The 26,887-nt window shown below is 44.2% G+C and overlaps 2 protein-coding genes across 2 annotated transcripts in view; both read right to left on the bottom strand.

The window, feature by feature from the left end:
- Positions 1–327: 327 nt before the first annotated feature.
- On the bottom strand, positions 328–2,410 carry LOC135395585 (piggyBac transposable element-derived protein 3-like). Its single transcript, XM_064626702.1, has 2 exons — positions 2,337–2,410; positions 328–2,075 (listed from the first exon to the last, which is right to left on the bottom strand). Exons 1-2 carry the CDS (start codon positions 2,395–2,397, stop codon positions 382–384), a joined length of 1,755 nt encoding a protein of 584 aa, XP_064482772.1. The 5' UTR covers positions 2,398–2,410; the 3' UTR covers positions 328–381.
- Positions 2,411–11,734: 9,324 nt separating this feature from the next.
- LOC135394400 (pleiotropic regulator 1-like) overlaps positions 11,735–26,887 on the bottom strand; it is a 47,857-nt gene continuing 32,704 nt past the window's right edge. Inside the window, exons 9-12 of the mRNA XM_064625128.1 lie at positions 25,333–25,544; positions 23,899–24,038; positions 14,068–14,261; positions 11,735–11,847 (exon numbers count right to left, since the gene is read on the bottom strand). Coding sequence (XP_064481198.1) covers positions 11,788–11,847; positions 14,068–14,261; positions 23,899–24,038; positions 25,333–25,544 — 606 coding nt within the window. The 3' untranslated portion in view covers positions 11,735–11,787. The remainder of the gene's footprint in view (positions 11,848–14,067; positions 14,262–23,898; positions 24,039–25,332; positions 25,545–26,887) is intronic.

Raw genomic sequence — 26,887 nt, 5'->3', positions numbered from 1 at the left:
CACCCATTTCTTGAGTATGTCGAGGCAGCTGTGAAGTAACCTGCATTGATGATGATTATTCCAATTTTTATGGTGCATCGACAACAAAGGAAATAATACATCAGAACATTGGTTTGGGTGCAACCAGTTAAAAATGAATATGTTGTTTAATAAACGCACTGGACAAATGTTAAAACATCAGTTTAACCCCACAAGGCCCGCGCCTAAAATAGCATGAAAAAAAAATACAGAAGTATTTTTGTAGTGTTCTATTTTAGTCATAGGATTGATTCATGAAAAAATTCTGTCAAAACCAGCACTGGATGAGGAGATATTTTATGTATCACATATAATACAGTGGGCTTTCTCTGACCCGTTCTGTGGACATTTGCTGCTAGAGGTTTAGGGCTTGTGGTACTCATAGAAACAGTTCCTGTCCTTGTTCATGCACAAGGTTACGTCACACTTAGAGCATTTGATTGAGCTGAAGTGGTTTTCCTCTGGCACACAGTGCTTGCACCTCAGCCTTTTACTCGTGACTAGAGGCCAGTGTCCAACTCCGTCCCTCCTGACATCATCTTGGAGTCCTCTTGACGAGACTTTCCGTTTCTTTGCCGAAGGCGATGGCAAACACGATGGCCTTCCTCTCCTTGCCTTTCCCGAAAGCGACAAACTTTCAGCCACCGAAGCAATAAAAGTTCTCAGCTTCATGGGCTTCTCTTTCAGTTGTGTGCATTGTCGTCTATGGATGTTCCAGGCATTTACCACACACATAATTATTGTGTGGTAAAAGATGTACAGGTACCAGCGCCTCGACCTGATGTTGAACTTGTAGAGAGACACCTGGTAATTGTGCTGATCAATGCCCCCCATGAAGCTGTTGTAGAGAGCAACTATTGCGGGTCGTGGCACGTCAACATGCTCTCTAGCTTTTCTATCGTACCTTTTTACAGTTTCGACAGGTTCAACAGCCACGAAGTTTGACACCAGTGTTACTGCCTTTCTGTCAAACCAGCGGACAACGGCAATGCCTTTCTGGTTGTTGACGCGGTGGTCGTATGATCCCTGTCCACGTTTTTTCAGTGACTTTTCATCCATCATTTTGCAGTCTCTCATTCTGTTTTGACGAAGTGTCCCCACATACTGAATGCCTCTTTTTGTCAGCTTGTCAACTAGGTCCAGCGTGCTAAAAAAGTTGTCAGCGGCGACTTTGAATCCTTCGTTGGGCGGTACCTCAGAACACATGCTGAGGACAGTATCACCTCCAAGTCCAAATGTGTACTTTTGCTTGGAGTGGCCTTGGTAGACGTCAAACTGGTAAAGGATACCTGTTGTGCCTGCTCGTCCCCAGAGCTTGAATCCCCATGGTGCCGGCTTGTTGGGAATATACTGTTTTAGATGGCTCCTTCCGGTAAATGACACCATGATCTCGTCGACTGCATTCCATTCCTCCTGCTCGATGGCCTGGAAGTTTTGCTGGAGCTTTGTTAGCCAAGGACGCAGCTTCCACAGCTTGTCCTCCTTCTGTCCGTCAGTAACCTCCAAGTTGTTAACGACGTGCAGAGACCTCATGAGTTTCGTGAAGCGGTTTCGTGACATGACGTCTGCAATTGGGGAGTGTCTTGTGCCATTTTCCCAATAGCATCTAACGTTTGGCATCTTCACAAGTCCCATCTGTAAGTACATACCAATGTACTGCTCCAGTTCTTGGAGATCGGTGTTGACCGAGCTTCCGCATTTTTGAGTGCTGTACAGGTTTGTATGTTGCACAAGCATTTCGAGCATTTCCTTGGTTAGGAACTTTCGAAACAAAGCTATTGGCGTGTCCTGCTCATCTACGTAACCGAATGTTCTTGAAAATTCCGGATGAGAAGCCTTGAGCAGCTCCTTTTCCCACCCATTTCTTGGGAGTGAAGATGAACTAATAGTAGGACCACAGTCACCGTCCGCCTGAACCTCCTGATCGCTTTCGTCGTCATCGGGAGCACAGTTGTCTGGCGGATTCCATTCCTCGTCGTCACTTTCCGACAGATCACTGAAGTCGCTGACATCGTCACCGTGTGCGATCCTTTCTAGAACGTCCCTCGCTGTTACACCTGAAAGATGTTTGGTTCTGTCAGCCGTAGGTAGCAAATCATACGGCAGGATACCTGAGTAACGACTGCGACGTAGCAAAACTGATACAGAAAATACGACTTCATGCATAGCCCACTGTATCAAAAATAATACGCAAAAGTGTAGGCGCTATCGCTAAAGCCCACAAGCAGCACGCTTGGCTAAAAAGTACATCAAACGATACGTCAATGGCATAGAAACAGCATTCGCGCGTTGTTTACAGTCAGAAAGGAGTTATTTACCTTTTTTCGAGTAAAACGATCTCGGTGGTATGCCGCCTTGCGTCTCGCTGGGAGCTGCCATTTTCCGAAGAGAACATCAAGACCCCTGGCGTCAGCAACATGAACAATTGACACGCGAAAACTCTCTCGGGAGTACTAAATTTGATACAGTGGGGTTTCCACAGTGTTTCTTGTGTATAATTGGGAACTGGAAGGTTTCGAAATCGGCGTAGCAAATACGATACGCTGGGTCCTGTGGGGTTAAAACATGGTTTACAATCCCTGTAGTCTTCTAAAAATTAAAAAGATTAAGAACTATTCTAAAAATAATTATAAATTATAATCTCTAATTATTATATTGCTGGGTGAAGGAGCCTAAAGTGTAAGGTGTGTTTCCGATGTGAACATGTAAGAAAATACGCAAAACTGAGAGAGGCTAACCACAGTGCGTGCACTGAGGTTGTTCCTTCCTGTAAAGTAGAAACCAGTGGATGAGGAACGTGATACTTACCTGTACACCCAGCCGTATCACACTGCACAGATTATTCACCGGGTAACCCTCATGACGAAACCTGTATTGAGAGACCACTTTTGCCTTAAAAACTGCTACAAATAGCACGACACGCTACAAATTATTACTATCGTAACAAGCTGACAATACAGCTCAGACACAAAGGCCTTATTCAAGTCGCGCCACACCACCGTTACGTAGGATTCTTTGTCACAAATAAAACCAAGGCACAAAACAATACCAATACATGAAAAAAGGTGACAATCGTGGTCTCATTATGACATAATACCGAACTTGTGCGTGAAGGTAATTCAAAGAAATGAATGGGGCACTTGCTTTCGCAGAGAACACCGTGTACCATGCTAGCAATGCATGCAAAAAAGCGCTCGAGTGCTCGCACATATATTGATGACAACACTACCTGTGTAATGTAACATGTTCTTTCAAGCATATTATGCACTCAAACTGTATTTGCCGCCGGGTAAAATGCAAGTGTGCTCGATTGAACGTCGGAAGAGCGATCAAGCAACCTGCATCCAGTGCTCGTTTTGGGCAAAAAAACACTTCATAATGGTCAACTAAATATACAGAATGGACGCCTATTTATTCCTTGATGAAGAGTGACTCACCTGTATAAATTTAGGCCCTGTAACCTTGCCAGTACAGTTGGTACGACCGTATTTGCAAGAAGTTGCCATGATCGCTGCGGCGACTGTTGTGGGTACAGTAAGATGGCGGCCGGTTTCTTCACGCTCGCGCTCCCTATCCGCGATCCAGCCTTTTACAATCGAGATCAGTGGTCCGAGATTAGGGCCAAGAGGGGGCCGAGAGGCTGCGAAGGAAAACTAGGTATAAATTTCAATTGAAACGGGCGGGATTTAAGGGCGGAGTATTTCGTGGCAGCCCCGCCCTACAGCTTGTGACGTAAAGTAATCGAGGTCGATTACTTTTGACGAGGATAGGGCCCCTGGTGTCAGCAGCACCTTTTCCCTGAGTTGCTTGATTTCATTGTGTTTGTGTCGTGATTTCATGGTACACTCAACATTTTATAACAGTTTCTCTCATAACAAACAAACTTGAGATGGCAAGGGCGTCTTATTGGGACGCAGAAAGGAAAACAAAACCGTGGTTCCCTGTCGAGAGTGGATGTACTGCTTTCGACACGGTTGTCTGGAATCGCCTGTCAGTAGTTCTGCAGCCCATATTTCCTTGGTTGCCATCAGAAATGTTGTTCCAATATTTCCCTTAAAGAAATACCATATGCTGCACGTGTTTATTACCAAAATAAATGACCGTGCAACACCTAGAGATTTGAGGTGGGATAAACCACAGGGTGCTGATTTCACACAAGCGTGTCGCAAGCAGACAGTACATGCGAGCACATGGGCCTTCTGTCGTTTTTTCTTTGCTTGAGACAGGGAAAATTGTAGATAATTAAATTTTCGTTACAAGTATCACGACAGTAAAATTCCCTAGATTTCGAAGGAATCATTTGACCTTTCGGTAAGAAGGGCAGAGCAGAGTTTGGAGAGCCGCGCAGTTATGCCATGTTTTCGCAAGCACGCACATTCGACAAACCACTTTACAGGGCCAGTTTTTCACTGTTGTTGCGGACAACGGTCGGGACTACCAGACTGCGTTGTTGTAGGAAGTATCTTCGTCAAATTTAATGCAAGCCTTTCTTCATCGGCACCTGTGGAGAGGTGTTCTCCTTCACGAATCTGATTCTACGGCCGAACATAAGATACAAGTCTAGAACATGCAGACTTGGAGAAACTTCTAGTATTAAAATCGACATGATAATCGAACAAATAAATGCTATTCTTCCTTGCTGATTTCTTGTTATGATCGTCATTATTACTCTAATCCCGGATGACATCTTCCTCACAGTATTTATGGTATTTCAATACTGCATGTATTTATATTTTGTATTTAAATAGTCGTAAAAGTAGAGATGGGACGAATCCAGAATTTTGCGAATCCGAATTTGAATCCAAGGAAGGTTCTGCGAATCCACAAATCTTACGAATCTCGAATCTTTCGAATCCTTTCTTCAAAAACAGTTTAAAAAGCTAAGAAAGAAAAACTTCTACTGAAAAGTGTTTTGAAGCAGAATATGATAAATTTGTTTAATGAAAACCAAAAAACAAAACAAAAAACAACAACAACAAAATAGTTCAGTTTCTGAAGAAAATATACCCACATAGTTCATTTACATATTGTTCATCGACTACAAGAAATACATAAATTCTCGAGCCTGAATTATTTCCATAAAGCTAGAGCAACAATCAAAAGCAAAACCATATTACTTTTAAACGTGTAATGTAACAGTTCCTGCCTGAACTCTTTCGGTCCAGAGCAGTGTAAACAAAGAAACAAGAAAACACCCGTCGGTCCATGAGGCTTCTGGGCGGACTCTGGAGGCGCCAATTTGAAAAAGAAAGGAACAAACGTGGTTGGTGGATCCGAAAGATTCGATTCCCCGTTTTGGGCACTAGGATTCGGATTCCTGAATCTCGAACCGTTGCCTAGGATACGTGGATCGAGGATTCGTGGATTCGGTTGGCACAGCCCTACATAAAAGTATTCAACAAAGTATTTTGTATTTATATTTAAATACTCAAAAAATTTACTTATGCCCATCCCTGTACCCTAGCATAGGGTGCCTGCATGGGGAGAATCTTTTCGGAGGCTGTCTTGGTACAGGAGGAGGGGCGAGAGGATCACCTGGTTCACCGACATCAAGCCTCGGAAAACGGTCATGTGACTTCGGCACGAGAGTTTTGAACGCTTCCGACCCGATCGGGTGGAGTTCCCCTTTCCCCTCAGACTTCGTTTCTATATGGTCGCGCTCGAGTCTGAATTAAGTTTCGGCAGATAATTTTCTGTATCGTTGGGTGGCTCTCATGCTGTAATCCCTCGAGAACAGCAGTGGTAATTAAACCATTTAATAGTGAAAACCTGAATGGGGGTTAGGAAATGGTTGTGGGGTGTATGCCCTTGACTGATTCGCATTTCCCTTTCTTGACCCAAAATTTTTGTCTGCTTTCTTGTTCATCCGCATTGCGCGTCAATACTTTGAGAAGACTGAAATTAAAAACCACAAGAACAAATTTATTTTCCACATTCCTCTTGCCAGTGGTTCCTCCATTTTGGTGAAAGTGTAGATAATTCAGGACCCAATAAAGATTTCTACACTACTTCTGGAATTGTAAAATATTCGGGGTTCTTTGATTTGGCGATTCCTGGTTGTGGGAATCGTGTCAACCAACCGCCTCTGACCTTCGGTCCCTTTTATGACACCCCTGTTTTGAACGTGTTTCTTTGCTCTTTCCCCTTTTTGTCCTTTCCGTTCCTCCTTGATGTATGAGCTGAATTTGTTTTGTGAATTAAACTTTCCAGTTGTGTTTGGGACTTTTTGGCGCATGTAATGTTCATCTGGACTGTGTACATTCCTCTAAACAAGGATTGTGTGTGCCAGACCAATGAGGATTCAGATCCTGAGGGCTCTGAAATTGCTATTCTACAAAGTGAGCATAAGGAGGAGCCACTGCTCCGTCAGCACCTCAAGGAGTTAGTAAAATTGGATGACAGATGGGTGGGCTATGTCGAGTCAAGAGAGAAACTTGAAGACTTTGAATGCCACCTTGCACTGGTAAATGTGCCCTTCCAGACCGAGTCATCGCATCGTAAGACACAAGAATCATGTGAGAGTTTTAACAGCCGACATATATTCATTAGGGATGGGCCAACCGAATCCTCGAATCCTAGGCAGGTATTCGAGATTCGGGAATCCGAACCCCAGTTCCAGCGAAAAACAGCGAATTGAATCTTCAAACCCATCAATCACGTTTGTTTGTTTCTTTTTAAAATTGGCGCCTACGGAGTCCGCCGAAAGCCTGATTGCCTCTGCAGACATCTTCAAGTACTAGAATGACAACCGAAAATATCCCGATTTGAGGAAACTGTCGAAACAGTTCCTGATCACACCCTTATCGACAGTAATGCCAGAAAGACCCTTCAGCACATTGGGTGTCATAGCTGATAAAAAACACAGTACGCTAGACCATGAGCGGGTGAAAATGCTGGTGTTTTTGAACAAAAATCTGCATTAATTTTTTAAGAGATTTTCAAAAAACATAACACAAACAAAAACATCATAACAGAAAAAAAACTGAAAAAACAGGGCCCTATGTACTGGTTCAAGGTAGGCCACAGCCACACAGGTTTTGCTTGTACACATTTTTAGGAACTTTGTGCACTGTTTTGGTTCCCGTATTTGAAGACGAACGCCAGCAAACTTCTTCAGAAATGTATTACGACAGCCCTTGTGGGAATCGCAAAACAGTAGTGCCTTTGTAAGCTTGCTTTGACTAAGTTGGTGCAAGCACTGAAGCGGATGTTGAAGCTTAGTAACATCACACGAATCAGATGCTGCCTTGAAAATCTGCTCGCATTCTTGTGTGGCCGCTAACACTGCCATCATATTCATATTCCCTGGGACAAACTCTGTTAACATCGTTGTTTGTTCATCAGTGGAAGCAGACGCTAGAAGGGATCCACGGCACGTCTCACAGCTTTTTGTTTGGGAGAGTACCCAGTACCCAGACTCGACACCTGTGAGCTCAGGTAGCTCATAGGTAGGTCTTCATTGTAGCTGGTGTTCTTTGGTGTCTTTAGAAATTGGCTGACACTTATGACCTTCAATGCGTGCTTCAAGTCCAAAGCGTTTCGCACTGCCTTTTTTTAGTCAAACAACAGAAAACAAAGTTTCCAGATAATCCTGCAGGAATCCTCCTGCAAGTACAAATTTATATTTCCGCATATTCAAGAGCCCTAGTAGCATGTATTTGTGTTGGAGAAATATGGCTGTAATGCTGTCCAGTATTGCAGGAACATTACACAGATGTTGCATCCATATTGTATTTGTGTTAGAGAAATATTGCTCTAACTCTGTCACAATGTTGTGGAAACATTACAGAAATGTCACATCCATATTGTATTTGTGTTGAACTATGGCTGTAATACTGTCTCAAAGTTGCAGGACCATTTCCCAACATCATTTTGCTGTAAGCAATTTTCAAGAGGACAGTAGCACCGTTTTTGAAAATGTTTGGGATAACATTTTCACAGAGGTCTTGCAACATACTATTGTGCTACTAGGGTACGGTCAGATATTTAGATGGGTAATGTTGCTTGAAGGTGACTAAAGAATGTTCACAGACACTATTCCTTAGCAACATTTGAGAAACCTTGCAGTACAACATTGCAGGAACATTGTAAAACTTATAAACGTTGGCCCACTTTTGGTAATACAGTCGAGCCCATTTATTACGATCTTCGATAGAACGATAACTCCGATATTGCGATCGAATTGCTAGTTCCCGTCAGCTCTCCCATTGAACGACATGTAAACAAAACATCGACGTAACGATTGCCACGAAAGCGCTTGCTCGCATATTGTGATCGGAATTCTCCCGGCGGCCGGTAAAACGCATGAAAATTAGAAATCAAGATTGCACCATTTCACTTAAAATGAATTACAGTACCTTCGCATTTTCAAAAGCCTTCGCCTCCATGCACGCTAAAGCGAGAATAATATAATAATGTTAACTAATGTTTCTATACGTTGCTCCACATTGTGACAATGTTGCTTCAACGTCGTGGCAAAATATGTGCTACAAGAGTAGGGAGGTAACCTTGCAGTTTCGATATCACATTAGTCGAGATAAGTATGCTTGCTTGGAATGGCTTCCATAATCCAAAGAGGTTTGCGCACTTTGAGCTTTACTATAACTGTAATTACTTGGTGCAGCTTCCTAATAGCTTCGGTGTGCTTCTCAGGCTTGTGAAGGCTCATGGCTCAGTGCTATAGAGGCAGAACGTAATGACATAGTAGTGTACCAAGCGAATACAAGCTCAAAAAGCCAGGCTGCTGTTGTTGCAGCACCTTCTAAAACTCCATGCTTGACATAATAGCGAATTGTCGATGGTGCCTCCCAAAACAGCTGCAGTGCAGTTGAGACCCTCATTTTGGGAAAAAAATGTCCATTATCGACGTGGTGCTTTGAAATGCAGTGGGCTGCTCTTAGTCCATTTTCTTCCTCATAAACGAGCACGTCCACTGTAACAGGTTTTATGGACACCTCGTTGGACGGGAGGTCAAGCTCAAACACTGTATCCTCAGTATATTTTCCAGGGTGTGTGCCGGGTCAGACATAAAATACTGTTCTGCAGAAAAACGTTGAGGTTCCGGAGTCATGTTGGAAGAAACATGCTTTTGTTTTGTTGGACCAGTACAACGCAAACTACTGTTATTTTGTGTTTCGTGCATAAATTCCTGGTATTGTATGTGTGTCTCCGCACCACCATTTTCGCTTGTTTTTGCGCTCTGTATTGTATTCGCATGAGCGAAACGAACGAAAGATGGAAAGACATGACCTAAAATGGCGGCTGCCCCGAGGCGCCAGCGCGGCCCCGTCACTAGGAAGTCCCCACCCTGTCAACGACGACGGAGGTGAACGCGCATGCAGACACCCTAGGCGCGCAAGCGGAATCTATGCTGAGCTACAGAATCGGCCGAAATGCACAACGTTTGCATCCGCCAGGAAGACTCATCGAGCAGCACCCAGAAAGAGACGACGGGAACTCTGCTGCTGACGACAGCAGCGTGATGCAGTAGAGGGATCAGCTTGCTACACATTTTCCTACCTAAGACACCCTATGGTTTTCGATTACGACTATCATGCAATGTCGTGAGCCACGGTTGTGTTCTGACAACTTATCCGAGGCTGAAAGCAACAATCCCTCACGGGGAGCATTTGCGTGTAATTTTATTAATGGTACAGACCAGCAAATCTCTTCACAAATAAATCATACAACTGTTGGAGAAGCTCCGTCTGTTTTGCATTTAGTCTAAGATTTCCACTTCAATATTTGTTGGGGACTGGCAGCGACGGTGCCTCGCGGATGGCTCATATTCTCGCGTGTGACGCGATACCTCCTTGACGGACAGACTTCCGCTGCCACACAGTGAATAATTTTGTTCAAAGGTTTCTCTGGCATAAATTCTTCACTGTGTGGCAGCAAAAGTCTGTCCGTCAAGTAGTTATGTCACGAGCCAATAAGTGACTTACCTTTTAGAGCGCACACCTATAGGATGGCCAACGGTCAGACAGGCTCTCACTGTTGTCCCAGTTGGCAGATTCTTTGAGGTCCTAATATGGAACGTCAATAAATGTCAAAACTATATGTCTTTCAATGTATTTAAAGTGCTCGCGAAATTACAGTGAGGTAAGAAAGACAGAAGAGTGCGATTAAAAGGACATGCATTATAGGTATATACCGGAACGAGAGGAAAAGTCAAACAGGAGCAAGGAAAGGTAGCACTGCAGTAAATGAAAATAATGTGCCACATAAAATGCATTATTTTTGTGATTGCATGGCATTTTATGCTCTCTCTGTCAAAAGATATGTGGTAGTGTTGAAGATATATGTAGGGTTCCGTGATTTCGGCATTTGCCTTAAAATGCCGAAAAAGACCCGCCAAATATTTTTGTGGAAATTCGGCATGTTCCGAAAAACTCAGAATTATACTCTTCCATATGGTGCTACATGCTGAAAATGCCAGTACCTGATTGCAGGTTTCTTCCTCCTGGGCATCACAGTTTCATTTTTCCTTCACCTCGTTTCCAGGTGGAATGCGGGGAATACCGCCCTGCGGAGCAGCTAGCCTCTAGTTCAGGGAAGGAACTTCCTTTGTAATGCTTTGATCAGTGGGTCAAGAGGGTCAAGTACACGTGGGATACCTCCAACAAAGGAAAGGAAATTATTTGCGTTTTCAGTGTCCTCCTACCAAGCTGCTCTCCCTCCACAGTCCTTCTCCCTAGTGATTATAGCTAAGGCCCTGGGTTATCCGCGATTCCGCGAAATTTTGCGGAATCCGGAATTCATCACAGAATCCTTCGTTTGGCACAGAATTTCGCGGAATCCCTTATTTTGCTCAAAATTCCGCGGAAATTCGATTGAGTCGAAGGACGCCATTGGCGCAATGCAGACGGTTAGTATGACGTACAGCATCCAGGAGAAGTACTGCACGCTCACGCAAAAGAGCATCAGGTAAAACCGCGTGCTGTGCACCCTCCCCACTGCTCAAGGTACATGTGACCCTTTGACTGTATTTAGTCGCATATTTTGCCCCATCGCATAGTTTGCGCACCCCTAGTTTAGCACTAAAAATGACAAGAAAACAAAAAATCGCGTAATGTGCGCACCCGCGTCTCAGCGACCGTGGTGATTGCTTTTTGCAACGCCGTCACTGCTATCGAAGTTACTGCAGTGCTTTTGTTTGATTTGTCCACACTTTCGGGTGATGGTCCACTGACGCAATGGACGATACTGTCACTCGAACTAACGCTAACAAACGCTGGACAAACATGCTATGACAAACCTTACAGCAGCTTTCTTTTCTTTTTTCTTTCTTTATTTTTTGTTTAGGGAGTAGCAAGCCGGCATGCTGTATGGCTGACCTTTCCCCTTTCATCTTTCCTTTATTATTCTGCCAATAAATTCCCCCCCTTACAGCAAATATGACAAAGTTGGCGAATATAGCGTGCTTTCGGTTGTCCAGTGCTACTAGCGGCATCTTCCAGCAGTGTCTCGACGTATTTCACAGTTACATGGGCGGTAGTGGGCCGCCGTTTTGCCTCCCTACCATCGGTGGTTGCGCGGTATTTGTGTACTTCTTTCACGCTCGCGCAATGCAGTGATAATGTCAATATTGACACTACCGAGAGCCTATATGACTGGCATACTAAAATTCTGAAATTTTGAGAAGACCCGCCTTCTTCCCCCCTCCCAACCCGCGATACATGCGAGCGCGAAGGAGAACATGCTTCTGACCCAATGCTATGTGCGATCTGTGTTTATTAAAACAATGATTCTGTACAGGGTCCGTGAGGATCAAAACCTGCGACGTTTCAGTATGTCTGGCTTCCAGTTGACAGGATGGCTTTCTTCAGTCTAAATGAGTAACAGAGAAAAATGACTTTTAGAAGATGCAAAAAATGCAGGTCATTATCTTACTTATAATTTACGTATCAGGTTTTCGGGTTTTACCCGATTCTTCCCCGAATTTACCCCCTGAATCGCACATTAGGGATTCGGATAAAACCCGATTTCTACCCAAGCCGGGGGCCCTTTTGTCACGCGGCATAGAAGCACGGCGCACGACTGCGTTAGTGGAATATATGGAGGGATCACCGACGGAAGGAGGTGACACCGCAGCCGTGAGGGCGAAACGCATGGGACACACTTTCCCAGCTTCAAAACGTCACATGTATGCCGTGCCCTTGTTTGCGTGGCGAAGAAACGCCCGCAGACGACCACCCGAAACGCATGGGACGCAGACAGAGTGAGTGACGCGTGCCAATGTTGCCACGTTCGTCGACCACAAGCATTCGTGCACGAATATCAGTAGTCGACAGATTCCAGCGTAAAGTCTCCACGCGCGCGTGTAGAGAAGTCTTCGGGAAAATGCTGCGGCACGCGTGGCTTCGCGCAGTTCCGCGTGTGTCGCGCCTGTTTCGGATGGCTGTACCGCACCGCAGCCGAAGTAACGCCCTGCGCAAAGCAACTTAGTGGCAACTTATATAGTTCTGAAAAGAAAGGAGTCAGGAGCCAAAGTAAGCAGAATTGCCAATGAGTCGCTGAACGTAATGAACTTCTGTCGCGTAAAGACTTGTAACAGTGTCGCAATTGCGCGAAGTAGTACTTTAATCCATGTGCAGGCTTGCATCACCATGCAGATTTGAATTACCATTCCACTCATTGCAGGTTTCAATTGCCATAGACCTTTTAACACAGTCCTCATTTTGTCTCAAACAGTGTTATTACTTAGTTTAAGAGCTGTTTTCTTTTAACATTTGTGATATGTATAACAAGCCTGATAAACCCGATTTTTACCTGTATCATATAATAACAGAAATTTTACACCCGAATTGGATGCTGATGTTTTCCACATGTTTTTTACCCCCCGAATTGGGCAAAATATATTTCCCGAAAACCGCAGACCCTACTAATAATACACTATACTTGCTTGTAATGCACTGTTAGTTTTATAGATGCAGTCAAATTATATAATACTACTACTTAGTCATGCTTGAACACTGCTGAGTTGTGCACTATAATTTGCTTGACAGCATGTAAAAAAAGTTTCAAAACAGCTGTCAAGAAGATTAAACAAAGGACAACTTTGATATTTCGTTTTGTATACATCACAGCAACATCAGCAATATCACTGCAATCACAGCAGTGTTGCATTTTTCAGATTTTTGGAATTGCCCAGTTGGAATTTACTGGGCAGGTTTCGAACAGCTCAGGTGCAATTACGTGCAATTGCACTAATTTGTAGTCAGCAGTCTCCAAGCAAGGTACATAACATGACATCAAGAAGCTTTCAAGACACTGCAACAACTCCAAAAGCATCACTTTATAACAGGGGGGTTGTGTTTCTCAAGCCTAACATTACGGGAGCAGTGTGCTAAAATTTCGAACTGACAAAAGTGCCCTCTGCGGCTGAAAGACACGCAGGCAAGCAGACACGTAGCTTCGATAGACAAACGCTGACAAATGTATAGTGGCGGAGATGGCATAGTTTTGAGAGAGCTCCCTCGCTTTCATCTATAAATAATTTTTCGTGCCTCCAGGACACTTCCTCTCTTTCTCATGTACCCGCCTTTTGTAGAGCTCCAAGGGATGGAACTGCCAACTGCTGAGTTGGAATACGTGTGTACAGAGAGGCGGCAGCATCTCCAATTGGTTGTTAAGGCATCGGTTGGGAGTCGGTCCAGAGAGTTCACCTGCGTGAATGTGGCCCTACAGCTTGCGGTTTCCTTTATAGAGTAAAACCTCATTAAAACGTACCCGCGTAAGCCATAGTTCTGCTTCAAAACTACTCTGTATTGGTCGCACCGCGCTATTGGCCCAATCTCGGCGCCCGCTGCCGCCTCTCCCCTGACGTCGTCGTGGTGCAGATATTCGAACCTAAGACGACCCCCGACTTTGGAACACGAGATTTTGGAAAAAAAGGTTGTCTTAGATTTTGAGAAAATATGGTAATCCCAAAATTTACACAAGGTTCCACCTATCTCTCATTTTGTAAAAATCTGGCATAGAACAAGACTGGCAACATGGCAGGATTGCTTGGCCTCAAGCTTTACACACATGCAGATAGTGCCTTACCGCTGTGTCGTCCTCCCTGAAGATTTTGACTGTCTTGTCGGCTTCAGCGGTGATGAGTCTGCTGCCACTCATATCAAACAAGCAGGCGAAGATACCAGCTTCACTGTCAATGGAGCCAGGCTGCACGGGAGCCTGAAGACGTTGGAAGTTGTACCCGGTGCGCCAATCCCACAAGAACAGTGTTCCGTTGTCACCTACAGAAGAATTTCATCGGCAAGGGTTAAACCTTTACCGGAAATGTGTGGAAGCTCTCTAGGGCTTTTCAATGCCCAGGTGCAGGCAAATCTCCTTAAAGGGAACAGGAAAGGCTATTTGACAAGCCTACAATCATTTTCAATTTGTTCCTCTGTACTAAAGCATTCACCCTGAAAAATATGAAGTTGAAAATCGTTCAAATAGCGGAAATATAAATACAGTTGAACCTCTCAATAACGAACGTCGATTTAACAAAATCCTCTGTTTAACGAAAAATTTCAGTTGCACGAACGCGTCCCCATAGACGCCAATGTATTTTTGCGCTCGATTTAACAAAATACGTTCGTTTGGTCACCTCTGTTTGACGAAGTCTCTGGGCTCTTTGGCGACTGTCTTTCCCCTTCACCACGAAGAAAACCAGGAGAAACCTTCCCTCTCTGCTGTCCTTACGCGAGTTTTCGTTGGTTACTTCGGTTGTCACGTGCTGTAGGCTGCGGGCGGTAATTTTCGGTACGCCTACGCTGTTTGGAAACCGGTGAGGGTCTCTTTGAACCTGTTTTCGGACAAGAAAACACACATTGCTGACATCTCGCGAAGTCTAATTTGCTTGTGTTGATGACGACGACAGTAGGTTGCTGTTTTGTGCCTTTTCATTACTTGTTTTTGTTTGCGTCGCTGATGCTGACGGTGGTAAAATGGGCATGATGCCGCTGGCGTTCAAGCTTCCATAGACGCAGACGTCTATGTGACATGTACCCATTTCTCGTTTTTTTCGATATTCAACGGCGGTGTACTGTTGCTCTTTCTGCACATCATGAGTGCAAGTGAACCAACTAAGGACCTTCGATACGCGAGCGCGCAGGAGAAAGCAGTTGAGGACCATCCGGAGTTACGAAGGTTACGAAGGCTCAGAGCTTACATAAAGCTACTGAGTTCAAGTTACTGAGAGAGTCCGAAGTAGAGTATCCGGAAACAACAGGACTGTTGAACGATTGTACGTATGTCGATGATTTTATATCTGGTGCTGACTGCGAGGAAGCCGCTATCAACGTGTACAACGAGGTGAAGAATATAATGCAGAAGGGAAGCATGAACATGCGAAAATGGGCCTCCAACTCAGCACGGCTGAACGCTTTGTACCTGCAGGACCCGGAGGAAGTCTCGCCCTTCGCTGCAGATTCCCGCGTGATAAAGGTTCTGGGAATGAAGTGGGATACGGAATAGGACTCCCTCTTTTACAATGCTACCAACCTTCTTCAAGGTGGAAGGCCTGCTGTATGGACGAAGAGGAAGGTGTTGCAGACGGCTCAAAGCATATACGACCCGCTAGGTTTTATGTCACCGTATACGATCGCTGCAAGGATCTACATGCAAAAAATGTGGCAACAAAGTCTCACTTGGGATCAACCTATTCCGGCGGACCTACAGGAGAGTTGGGAAAGGTGGTATGAAGACTTACAGTACCTTACCGAAATCAAGATCAACAGGTACTACGGCATGTGGACGACGAATGTATCGTTGCATGTTTTCTGTGACGCAAGTTGCAACGCATATGGCACCGTTGCGTACCTGGTTATTAAAACATCGGACTCTGCTTCTTCAAACATAGTGCTGGCAAAGGCCAGGGTAGCACCAGTCAAGAAGCAGACGCTTCCAAGGTTGGAACTCCAAGCCGCTGTTGTAGCTGTGAAAATTTCAAGAATGTTGATGGACGCATTCCCAGGCACCAAACAAGTTTTCTTCTGGATTGACTCGACAATCGTACTGTATTGGCTACACGGTAAGAGTGAGAACTGGAAGGAGTACGTTCAAAGGAGAGTTAACGAAGTCAAGAAGTATACGAAGCCAACACAATGGAGGCACTGTCCTGGGACCGAAAACGTCGCGGACATGGTCACTCGAGGTCTTCGACCGACTACACTCACGACCAACGACAAGTGGTGGAACGGCCCTAATTGGCTCACAGATGAACAAGCATGGCCTGAAGAGTGCTTCGAAGCACCAAGCTGCCGGGAAGAAGCGAAACATGAGCAGACAGCACTTGCAACAACGACGGCGCCAGCGGAAGAAGTTATTTGCTGCACGAACTTCAGCTCACTAAATAGACTCCAAAGAGTAACAGCGTGGATAAAGAGATTTTGTGGAAACTGTAAAGGGGCTTCTATCGATGGACCACTTAGTACGGAAGAGATTGAAAACGCTAAGAACTATTGGCTCCGACATGTACAAGTCACAGCTTTCCCTGAAGAATATCAAACCCTGAAGGCCACGAAATCACTAAAAAAACGACACTTCATGCAGAAGTACAGACCGTTTCTTGATGAGAACGGCATAATGAGGGTTGAAGGGAGGTTACAGATGGCAAATCTTACGTTCGATGAAAAGCACCCCATAATCATGCCACGAGATGCTCACTACGTCTCATTACTCGTCGAGCAAGCTCACCGAAGGGTCATGCATGGAGGAGTAGCAGACACCCTTGCAAAGCTCAGGGAAAACTATTGGATAGTTCGAGGAATGCAGGTGGTGAAGAACATTCTTCATAGGTGCACCGTTTGCAGGAGATTCAACCAGAGAAAAACGTCTGAGAACACACCACCACTTCCTGCTGACAGAGTGCAACAATGCCATTCATTTACCGTTGTAGGAGTGGATTTTACAGGACCTCTATACGTCAGAGACACGCACAGTCATCAACGCAACGTGAAAATGTACATTGCCATGTTTACTTGTGCTGTCGTAAGGGCTGTCCACCTAGAAGTTTCCCGCGACATGTTGGTAGCAAGTTTCGTTCACGTACTACGAAGATTCTTCGCACGGCGAGGGATGCTTTGAGTGATATACAGCGACAATGCACCCACCTTCAAAAGATGCAACAAGGAACTTGCTGCATTATGGCGACGTATATGAGACGATGAAGTGCTGAACTGGCTTGGGGACCAACAGCGTGAGCTGGAAGTTCATTCCTACAAATGCACCGTGGTGGGGTGGATTCTATGAAAGATTGATAAGGTCTGTGAAACAGGCATCGAGGAAAACCATCGGCAGAAAATCATTGACGTATGAAGACCTGGTCTCAATCGTAGCAGAGGTGGAAGACGTCATTAATTCTCGACCGCTTTCTTACGTGTACGATTACCCAAATGAGATTCTTCCGCTAACACCAGCGGAGTTCATCACAGGGAGACGCCTTACCATAGTGCCTCCAGCGATGACAACAGAGGAGACGGAACCCATCCATCGCACATGGCAGAAACGTGCAACATTGCTCCAAGCAGCATGGCGAAGGTGGCAGAGGCATTACCTTATGGAGCTCCGCTCAGCCAACCAGTGCAAACAAAACAGGGGGAAGACTATGTCGCCAGGCGACGTCGTGATTTCAGAAGACAGAAAGCCAAGGACGTTCTGGCCTCTGGTCCACATTTAATCCGGACACAAGGGACAAGACGGGACGGTAGGTCATATACAGTGCGAACGTCTACTGGGCATGTGACTAGACGCGCTAGCAGGTCGCAGTACCCACTTGAGATACAACAGCATGACGTTGCCGGTCCGCAGTCTGTTGCTAATGCAACGGACATATCATGATCATCATGAGTACAACACGACTGAGCGCATGTCTCGCACATCACATCCTGACTATCATCCGTCGCGAGCGTTATTCATTCTGGAAATAAACATCATCGTAACTAGTCACGTCTCTTCTCGACTTGGTATCAACACTAGGTAACGCGTAATTTGTTCACAATAATGAATAAAGCTTGATATTTTGTGCCCTTCTTACCTTAGTACCTGTTTTATGACAAATGACGTTTTGCGGTACGCGCGGCCCTGGTAGTGCGGCGGCCATCTTTGTTTCACTTGGCGTGTTCCATTTAACGAATAGTATCTCGTTTTAACAAAACGAACAGCCAGCATTTACAAATTCGTTATATAGAGGTTCAACTGTATTCCATATTAACCACGTCTGTGAACGGCGGCTCCTACGACCCGCCTGCCAGGCGAACAGGCCGTGACATCATACACAGAGGATGTTGCCGATTCGCGGACGGTCTTTTGCGAGCAAATTGCAAAATTTGCAAGCAAGCTTACAAAATTCGCCATGAAATGTTTTAATTTGACCTGGAGCTAGGATCGCATCTAATCATTGACACAGAATCCTACGAGAAGTGTAATATAGCCGTTGATTGTTAGCATGGTTACCGGAGCACGTTTTCCTCTCTGAGCTTCTTCTTCGTCAGAAAATGTCTCTCTCAGTGGCCTTTTGGGAGTTGCTACGTACAGAACGATTGCTAGACGCTGTGTGCGTCGCATAACCTCTTCCTCCATCGCTGAGAATTTGCGTTTCACCATATTTCTACTGATTTCGACGGCAGATATATGACATCCTTGTTGTCCAAACTGAAACCATGCACCCACGTGGTCCCGCGGGGTAAGTGCTCCTGGTTGTCCACAATTGGCTGAGAGGACTGGATGTTGATGACGTAAGCGCTTAGAAGGGATATATCCGGTGGTCACGCCCCGCTATTTTCGCGTGATAACTGCACCCCCAGTGCACCGAATACGGTTAAAAGTCGATGTGTGTATGATAGTGAGGGATCATGAGAACCGTTTGTGGCACAGTACTCGGAATTCACGAAAATCGTTTCATGGGTCCTTTAAGTAGTAGGAAAAGAACGTCACAGCTTATTGGGAAAATATGAAAATAAAGGATATGTACCGTCACTGAACAGTGATTTGGACTTTCTGGAGCAACGAAATTGGGTGAATATTCAAGCATTCCTAATGTTCAGCCAAACACAAAAAATTCACACTTTTCCAAAAGTTTCCATTCAAAATAGGCAGTGGCTTTAAATAGCCAAGTTTTATGTTACAAGCTGTAAAATAGGGTAAAATCTGGTGATGTCATGTGAAAGAGCAGATTTTTAGCTGGGAAATGTGAAAAGAGGAACATGCAAAATGGCGAGAAGTAGCACTGAGTGCGAAGTACTTAGTGTTCACCCATGCCTGGTAGACTAGAATTTTAGCTATGAACACAGGGCGCCACCTGCAGGCACAGGCGACGTGGGGACTGCAGGAGAAGCTGCCGGAACATAAATTCCCTGTGGGGGTGGTACTGGTTTATGGCATTTTCGTGCAGTTATAGCTCTCAATGAACAACAGATCTGGACAGCACAGCACTGTGGTTGACTCTACGAACAATCAACACAAGCAAAATACTCAGTTGGACCCCCAGATAGCACAAGATGTTGTAAATGTGTTGCATCAATGATACCAGAACACTGAAGTGTTGCAGCGATGTTCAATGCCCACATTCATCGTTGTAGCAATATATTTGTCTCAATGTTTCAAAGATTGCATAAAGCTAACATTGGGATGATGTTACTAAAACAATGTTGAATATGTTACACTGAGGTAATGTGCCGTTTACATTGTTGATGCAATGTTTTGCAAGCAGTGTCAATGCTATGTTGCAATTGCATTTAATCCAACATTGGTGCGATATCTTTATTTCAATGTTTTTGCTGTATTTCAAAAGATGCGTAGAGCTAACAGTGTGATTGTGTTGCCGAAGCAATGCTGCACATGGTACATCGAGGAAACATCACAGTGACAACGTGTAATAGAGATGTTACCTCTAGGGAACATCTGAAACATTGCAGCAACATTGAAACAAACATATTGCTGCAATTTTGCATGCAACGTTGCCGAGACACTTCAGTGTTTCAGTAACACAATGTTTGCACAACCTTGTTCTATCTGTGATTCCCACTAATAAACAATGAAATGAAATTTTCGGAACTTCCCGTGGTGTTCACCTGTCTTTTATCAGTTTGTTTTTGACGATGTATTCAAATGTTACGGCAACGTTTCATGCACAAATGGAACGTTGCCGCAATGCTTCTATTTCAATGTTGGTGCAGCATTTAAGATGTTGCATTTTAGAAACACTACGATTATGTTTCTGAGGCAATGTTTCACGTGCTGGAGTGAGGGAACATTACAGTTAGATTGCTTATACGAGCCATAACGACCTCGAACCACTTCAGTTGCGTCTTTCTCGACATGTACTACAACTTCCTCATTGACATCTGAGAGCTAAAACCGATAATTAAAAAGTTAGAAAATTAGTTACCGCTAATTAATTGACAAGGGGCAATGAAAAAATATTTTTGGATAGACCACACAACTGCCAAGCACGTACAGTTGGTTCCATTTGTGTAGAGCACTCAGTTTTTTCTTTAGCCCCTGGCCCTTTTTCGGTGGGACACCCTGTATATCACCAAGACAACACTGTAGTGCTCCTCCAGTGTTGCTTTTGTAACGTTGCTACAGTGTAAAATTACTGGTCATTAGTAATGTTGCATCAATATTGCAATGTCACATTTTTGCAATGTTGCTTCTGCAACATTGTTGCAAAATGACAAAGGCAGTTATAGCAATGTCACATCAGCATTGCAATGTCACATTTTTGCAATGTCGTTTCCATAATATCGCTGCAGCATAACGTAGGCGGTTATTAGCAACATAACATCAATATTGCATGGCTATATTGGTGCAATTCACTGCAACAATTTGTGCTGACTGGGTTTGTAATGCGAATGAAAGCAAAAGAGCTATTTCCATTGTATGTAGGCCACATACCAATGCATAGATTTCTTGCAGCGCCTGAAAGTAGGGGTGTGCAAATCCAAATATTTCAAGTCGAATCGAGTTGTCATGCAAAGTTTACAATACATGCTTTTTTGTACCAAAAGTCTGAAATTTCTAGCCCATGGCTTCAGTGTAATTTTCCTTGCATTAACTGTCACAAGAAAGACATGTAATTCTTCTGTGGGAAGCCCCTACTCTTTAATGTTACATGATAGTGTTCCCTGCTTTTCAGGTGAGTACATACTGGGGTAATTACCTTGATTTGAAAATCTGATGTCAGGCAGTGGCATGTTACACAGATGAGGCAAACAAATTGGCGTCCTGCATCAGCTTTGTCATGAACGTCTTTTAGCTTCTTTACTGGAGTGTGTGTCTCGCCTAGGGAAGTTACGTTGCTTAAATTTTGAACGTAAGGGGCACCTTTAAGACACCCTTTCTGTTCCTGGGCTGTAGGCATTATTTAAGTCTGAACTTTTTAAAGAAATCCCCCACTGGGACCGCTAAACTGCTAACGGGAGGGATGCCGCCCCTTCCTCAGGCGAAGTATGCACAATAAACTTGGGCTAACGTTATCTTAAGCTAAACTACAATCGGTCTGTGCTGGTCCTGCAGCACTGGCAATTTTGTAAAGCAGGCTTCACCTCATGAGGGTATCGCTTATGAAATTAGTTAGGCTGGCCAGTTTGTTTTCTACAGTGTAGACGACGCGTATCCCGTTGGCGGTGAGGGATTTACCAATGGCATGCGAAACGGCGTGAAAGAAGGGAAGAACAACAACAACATAACTTTCATGCCGTTTCGCATGCCATTGGTAAATCCCTCACAGCCAACGGGATACGCGTCGCCTACACTGTAGAAAACAAACTGGCCAGCCTAACTAATTTCATAAGCGATACCCTCAAAGGTTGCACCGTTGAGCATTCCAAACCGTTTGTTGACTGTAAACAACACATTGTGTACTCCATCCCCTTAACTTGTGGAAAATCCTATGTGGGTCAAAGCAAACGCTGTGTCAACGAACGTTTACCTGACCATTTCACCTCATGCAAGGAAGCATCAGGTGTAGCCCATTTTCGAGAGGTGTCATTCATATTTGGCGAATAGTCGAATATTCAGAAAACCAAGAATCGAATACCCAGTATTCGGTCACTAGAGATTCGAGAATCGAACACTCCGAGCGATTCATATTCGATTCGAATTCGAGAACTCTTAATATTCGCACACCGCTACGTGAAAAGCATCGGGAATTGTTAACTGCTTTCAAGTTGATGTCCAGTGTTTTAAGTATGACTATTCACCCAAAGGAAACTGCAGTTAATAACGGGTTCATTTTGCCGCATCCAGCACACACTGTTATTTTAAGTCTGAAGGTTATTTTATTACACAATTGAAAGCAAAATGTGTACACAGCAGCCAATGCTTTCACCAATTAAGCTTTCCATAATCATTTGTGTTATTCAAATTTCAAGCGAATTTTAACACTGATATCTACAGCTAACTGCCCAGTGTTCTTCTCGAACCACAAAATTCCTAGCGTGCTCAGCAGGAACAAGTTTGAGTAAGCAATGCCGAAAATAAAATGATGAAAACCTTGTTTGTGCAACAAGGCAGGGTTAGCAAGCATTTTAAATTTCATGTCACAGATTAGTGATAATGAGTGTTTTCCCCTTGGTTCAGCTGAGAGCTTTGGTCAGTGTAATTTTGCCTGTTATGGCAGTCAGTTGGCGAACTGTTTTTCAACGAAGAAGATTATTTAAAAAAATCAAACTATATGCCTTATGAACTAACAACAGATTCTACCATTACCAAATAACAACAATCAGAACTTACATTAATATTAGAGCATAGGATCATTGTTTTCAATTGAAGCATTATTCAATAATTGTTTTGTTCACTGCAACACTACTCAGCAAGCTTTCATGTGAGACAAATTGAAATGTGATCACCACCAGCTGGCGATCACCATTTTGCCTCATAAATGTGAGAGCAAAGATAGATTTTTTTCAATACTTACTTCAATACTTTTACTCAAGACTTTTGTGAATCAGAATCCTAGAATAAAACCCGTGCGCAAGGAGCACTGGGATTTCCTGAAATAGTCTATTGGAGCGATTTTATGCTCAGAATCAACATGTTGTATCCCACAAATTAACAATGCCGTAGAAACCATTTACGGCCCTCATCAGGTGCAGTCCATTCAATTCAATTCAATTGATTTTGACACCACATGTAGTCAGTGGTCCATTGCACTTTGACTGAGGGGAAAAACACCCATTCACTGAGTAGTAAGTAGATTGTCCGGCCTCAGATCAAAGACCACTAATAATCTGAACAAAAGGACAGAAGCACAACAGCAGAACTCTTTAAAATATGAGCAGGAACTGATATCTCTATCCACTGTACCAAGTCTACTGTACTTTGTGTGGTACCTTGCATTAAGGTCATCCTCAAGCAGAGCTGTATCACCCTAGCAGTATCTTAGAAGGTTGTTTGTATAACTTTTGTTTTAGTAATAAACACTGTATTGTATTGTACCAAGAGTGAGCACCGTGCACCAGGTCTTGTGTCTTAACTACAATTGTTGGTACAGTCAAACTCCTTTACAACGAAACTCAGGGGACAGCAAAAAAAATTCGCAGTAAAGGTATTTTCGTTAAAAAGGATGTCTATTATTGGACCTATAGGCTCCAGCGGGACCACAAAAAAAATTTGCTGTAGTGGTATTTTCGTTAAAAAGGTGTTCGCTATGAAGGAGTTTGACTGTATTAAGTTCCTTACTGAATGTTCTTCATGGACAATATCTGTACACTACTTTGAACAATGTTTTTAAGTAGTTAGCACTCAGTACCCTAATTGCTTTTCTATGTTTTCATTCCTTTCATAACGGTCAGGCTGACCTTTCCGAAATAAACGTATATCCCCCCCCCTTTCATAACGTCACCACCAAAAAGAGAAAAAGTATATGCAGCAGGCAGCACTCACCTCCAGAAACAAGAACGCCATCTTCATTGATGCCAAGACAGTTGACAATAGCATTGTGTCCCTGCAAGTTCTGAATAAATTTGCCGTCGGGACATTTCCATTGTTTGATGTTATCTGGAGCCCCAGATGCAAACGTATACCTGTATGAAGGAAATGGACCGCTTATTAGCTACCATGAGACTAGGGTCTAGTTTCACCAATACCGGTTAAGAGTTGATCCGCAATCAAGCGTACCTTAAACTTGAAGTTAGCCATCAATTATTTTTTAATAACGTTTGTTAGTGCAGGGTTAGAGTCGTACTTTCAAATTAAGGGACGCTTGATCGTGGATCATCATCTTAACCGGCATTGGTGGAACTGGCCCTAAATCTTACACATCACCACTGTAAAATCTGCGAAGCATGAGGGTACCAGGGTGTGCATCTGCACACAAGGGGACATGTCTAAAGAAACGACTGTGTGACACAAGCTACAAAAGTAGGCAGCCTGGGCAATGAACTGAGCGTGCGGACTGGCATGCGGACTAGAGGGGCAGGAGCTGTCCATCAGCTGGCCTGCATCTATGTTATTCTATTTATTCTCAACCACACAGCATAAATAATCAAAATAAGTTCAATTGAAGATACCGCATGCTCTGGGTTTTCTATTTCTATTCTATTTCTATTTATTTCATTTCCAAAAATACAGATGTATAATACAAAATACAAAAATAATACAAAAATACAGATGTAAAATACAGATGAGATTTTCCATGATGTAAAGCCTCAGAAGCAATCAAGATGCTATCAGATACATCAAGGGCCCTGAAAGAACAGCTGAAAATATGAGACAACCACCACATGCAGGTATGGCAGCTGCTACTTGAGAGCAGATTTCGCACCATGTCCTTCGTCCTCGTGCAAGGGCCGCAACATACAGTATTTATGTGAGGTCACTTGGTTGTTTCCCTGTGCTTTCCATCAAATATTCTCCTAAAAATAGGCTCCTTGACAACACTAGCGCAAGTTCTTGTCTTCAGTATTCAAAAAAGTACAAACTGTGATGTAAAAGAATTCACCCAGTGGCAAGCAGATCAAAAGACCCATTGATATGAAAGATTTGGTCCAGACAGATTGTTGACGAGATCATGAGCTGTGTCAGATTAATGGTACGAATGTTCAAACCATTTTGCTGCCTTCAAAGTACACAAATACCTCAGAGCGTCAACCTTCACTGTGTGCATAACCGTGATGTTAAGTCTGGAGAACGGAAAAGATAATTCCACTTCTGGGGTAAGCATTGCTTCAACCAAATGTCGTCTTCTGAACCAGTGAGGTTTCCTTCTCACTCCTCCACAATACATTTTCAGTGGCTTCAGGTCATGTGCACTCCCGCCAATAAGGGGCATCAAACTCAACATGCTGTCCAACAGTAAACAAAATAAAGTATTCTTACTGTTTAGGGTGGAACACTAGAGCCCGGACGCTCTTTTTGTGATGAGTGAGGGTTACTCGCGACCGTCCTGCTACAAGGTCCCAGAGCCGTATGGTGCAGTCGTGACTGCCTGTAATCACCTGCGGCTCCGTGGCTTGTGTCTGCACTGTAGCAACAGTATTAGTGTGTCCCGCCAACGTGTGGATATTGGCCTTTGTCCGCATGTCCCAAACCTACAGACACATACATATATGTGATGCTGTTACATGGCAAATAACTAAGACTATGCACTCAATTAAATAGGACGTGATTTGATTGACAGGTAAGCAGCTTTCCTGTGTCATATTTAGTTTGAAAGTACAACCCACAATTGAAAGGCTACGAGTTGTCACAAAAAAGCTGAAACTGAAAGGTCAGAGGGGAGTCTTCCTTATGTCGATTGGAATTACGAGGGTGGTTCCATAAGTTTCCGGCCCGAGGTAGAAAATGCGCGCGAATTTGAAAATGCGATTAAGGACGCCATCTGTTGGAAGGCTGGAGCACCACCCTCAACCCTCTCCATGCTTTTGTCGGTTGGAGGGCAGCATTTCAAACAGCCAGGGTGCACTCTTCAGTTAAAATGGAAAAAATCGAGTACCGCACTGTGATAAAATTCTTCAGAAAAGAGGAACTTTCGCCTAAAGAAATTAAAGCGCGACTGGACAACGTGTACAGGGAAGCCTCTCCGCCGTACACAACGGTAAAAGACTGGGCTAAGCAGTTTCGACTGGGGCGAGAGTCCATTGAAGAGAATCCACGCGATGGTCGTCCAGTGGAAGTGGTGACACAAGATAATAATAATTGGGTGTTTACGTCGCGAGACAACTGAGATCATGAGCGACGTCACAGCAGTCGGTCTGTGGATTGCTTTTGCCCACCTGAGGGTTCTTTAACGTGCGATGAAAGCTCATCACACAGCACCCCGAATTTAACGTCCCTCACGGAGGACGGCGTGTCTAAGCAACTTGTACCCTGCCACCAAGTTGCTGGCATCCTTGGCAGGGTTCGAACCCGCAATCTCGGGATCAGAAGGCGAACACGCTACCGACTGAGCCACCGAGGCCGGTGGTGACGCAAGAAAATTTGTCTCTCTTTTTTTGTTTTTTTTGATTGCGTGTTAGCGCCGCGAAGCAACTGTGGCTATGAGCGGCACACAGATGTGGACAGACGGAGAGAGGACAGCAGGAAGGAGTGGGGGACAGGGGGACTCTTGTCGAGGAGGAAGTGCTGAACGACAGGCGTCTGAAGATGAAGGAAATCTCAGAAAGGCTGGAGCTTTCCCAAACAACATTTTTTCGCATCATCAGCGAGGGCCTTCACACGAAAAAGGTCAGTGTGAGATGGGTGCCATGACTTCTCTCGTCAGTTCAAAAGCAACAGCGCGTCGTCTGTGCCAAAGAGTTTTTGGAGCTCTGTCAAGTGAACGAAGAAGAAATATTGAAGTCAATTGTCACAGGGGATGAGACTATGGTGCTCTACTATGACCCCCTTTCGAAAAAGGAGTCGATGGAATGGCGCAAACCAGGAGAAGCACCCC

Source organism: Ornithodoros turicata, chromosome 5 (genome assembly GCF_037126465.1).
Source record: "Ornithodoros turicata isolate Travis chromosome 5, ASM3712646v1, whole genome shotgun sequence".
In the NCBI taxonomy this organism is placed as follows: domain Eukaryota; kingdom Metazoa; phylum Arthropoda; class Arachnida; order Ixodida; family Argasidae; genus Ornithodoros; species Ornithodoros turicata.
The sequence above is the reverse complement of the archived record's forward strand: the minus strand, read 5'-3'. Positions and strand labels throughout refer to the sequence as shown.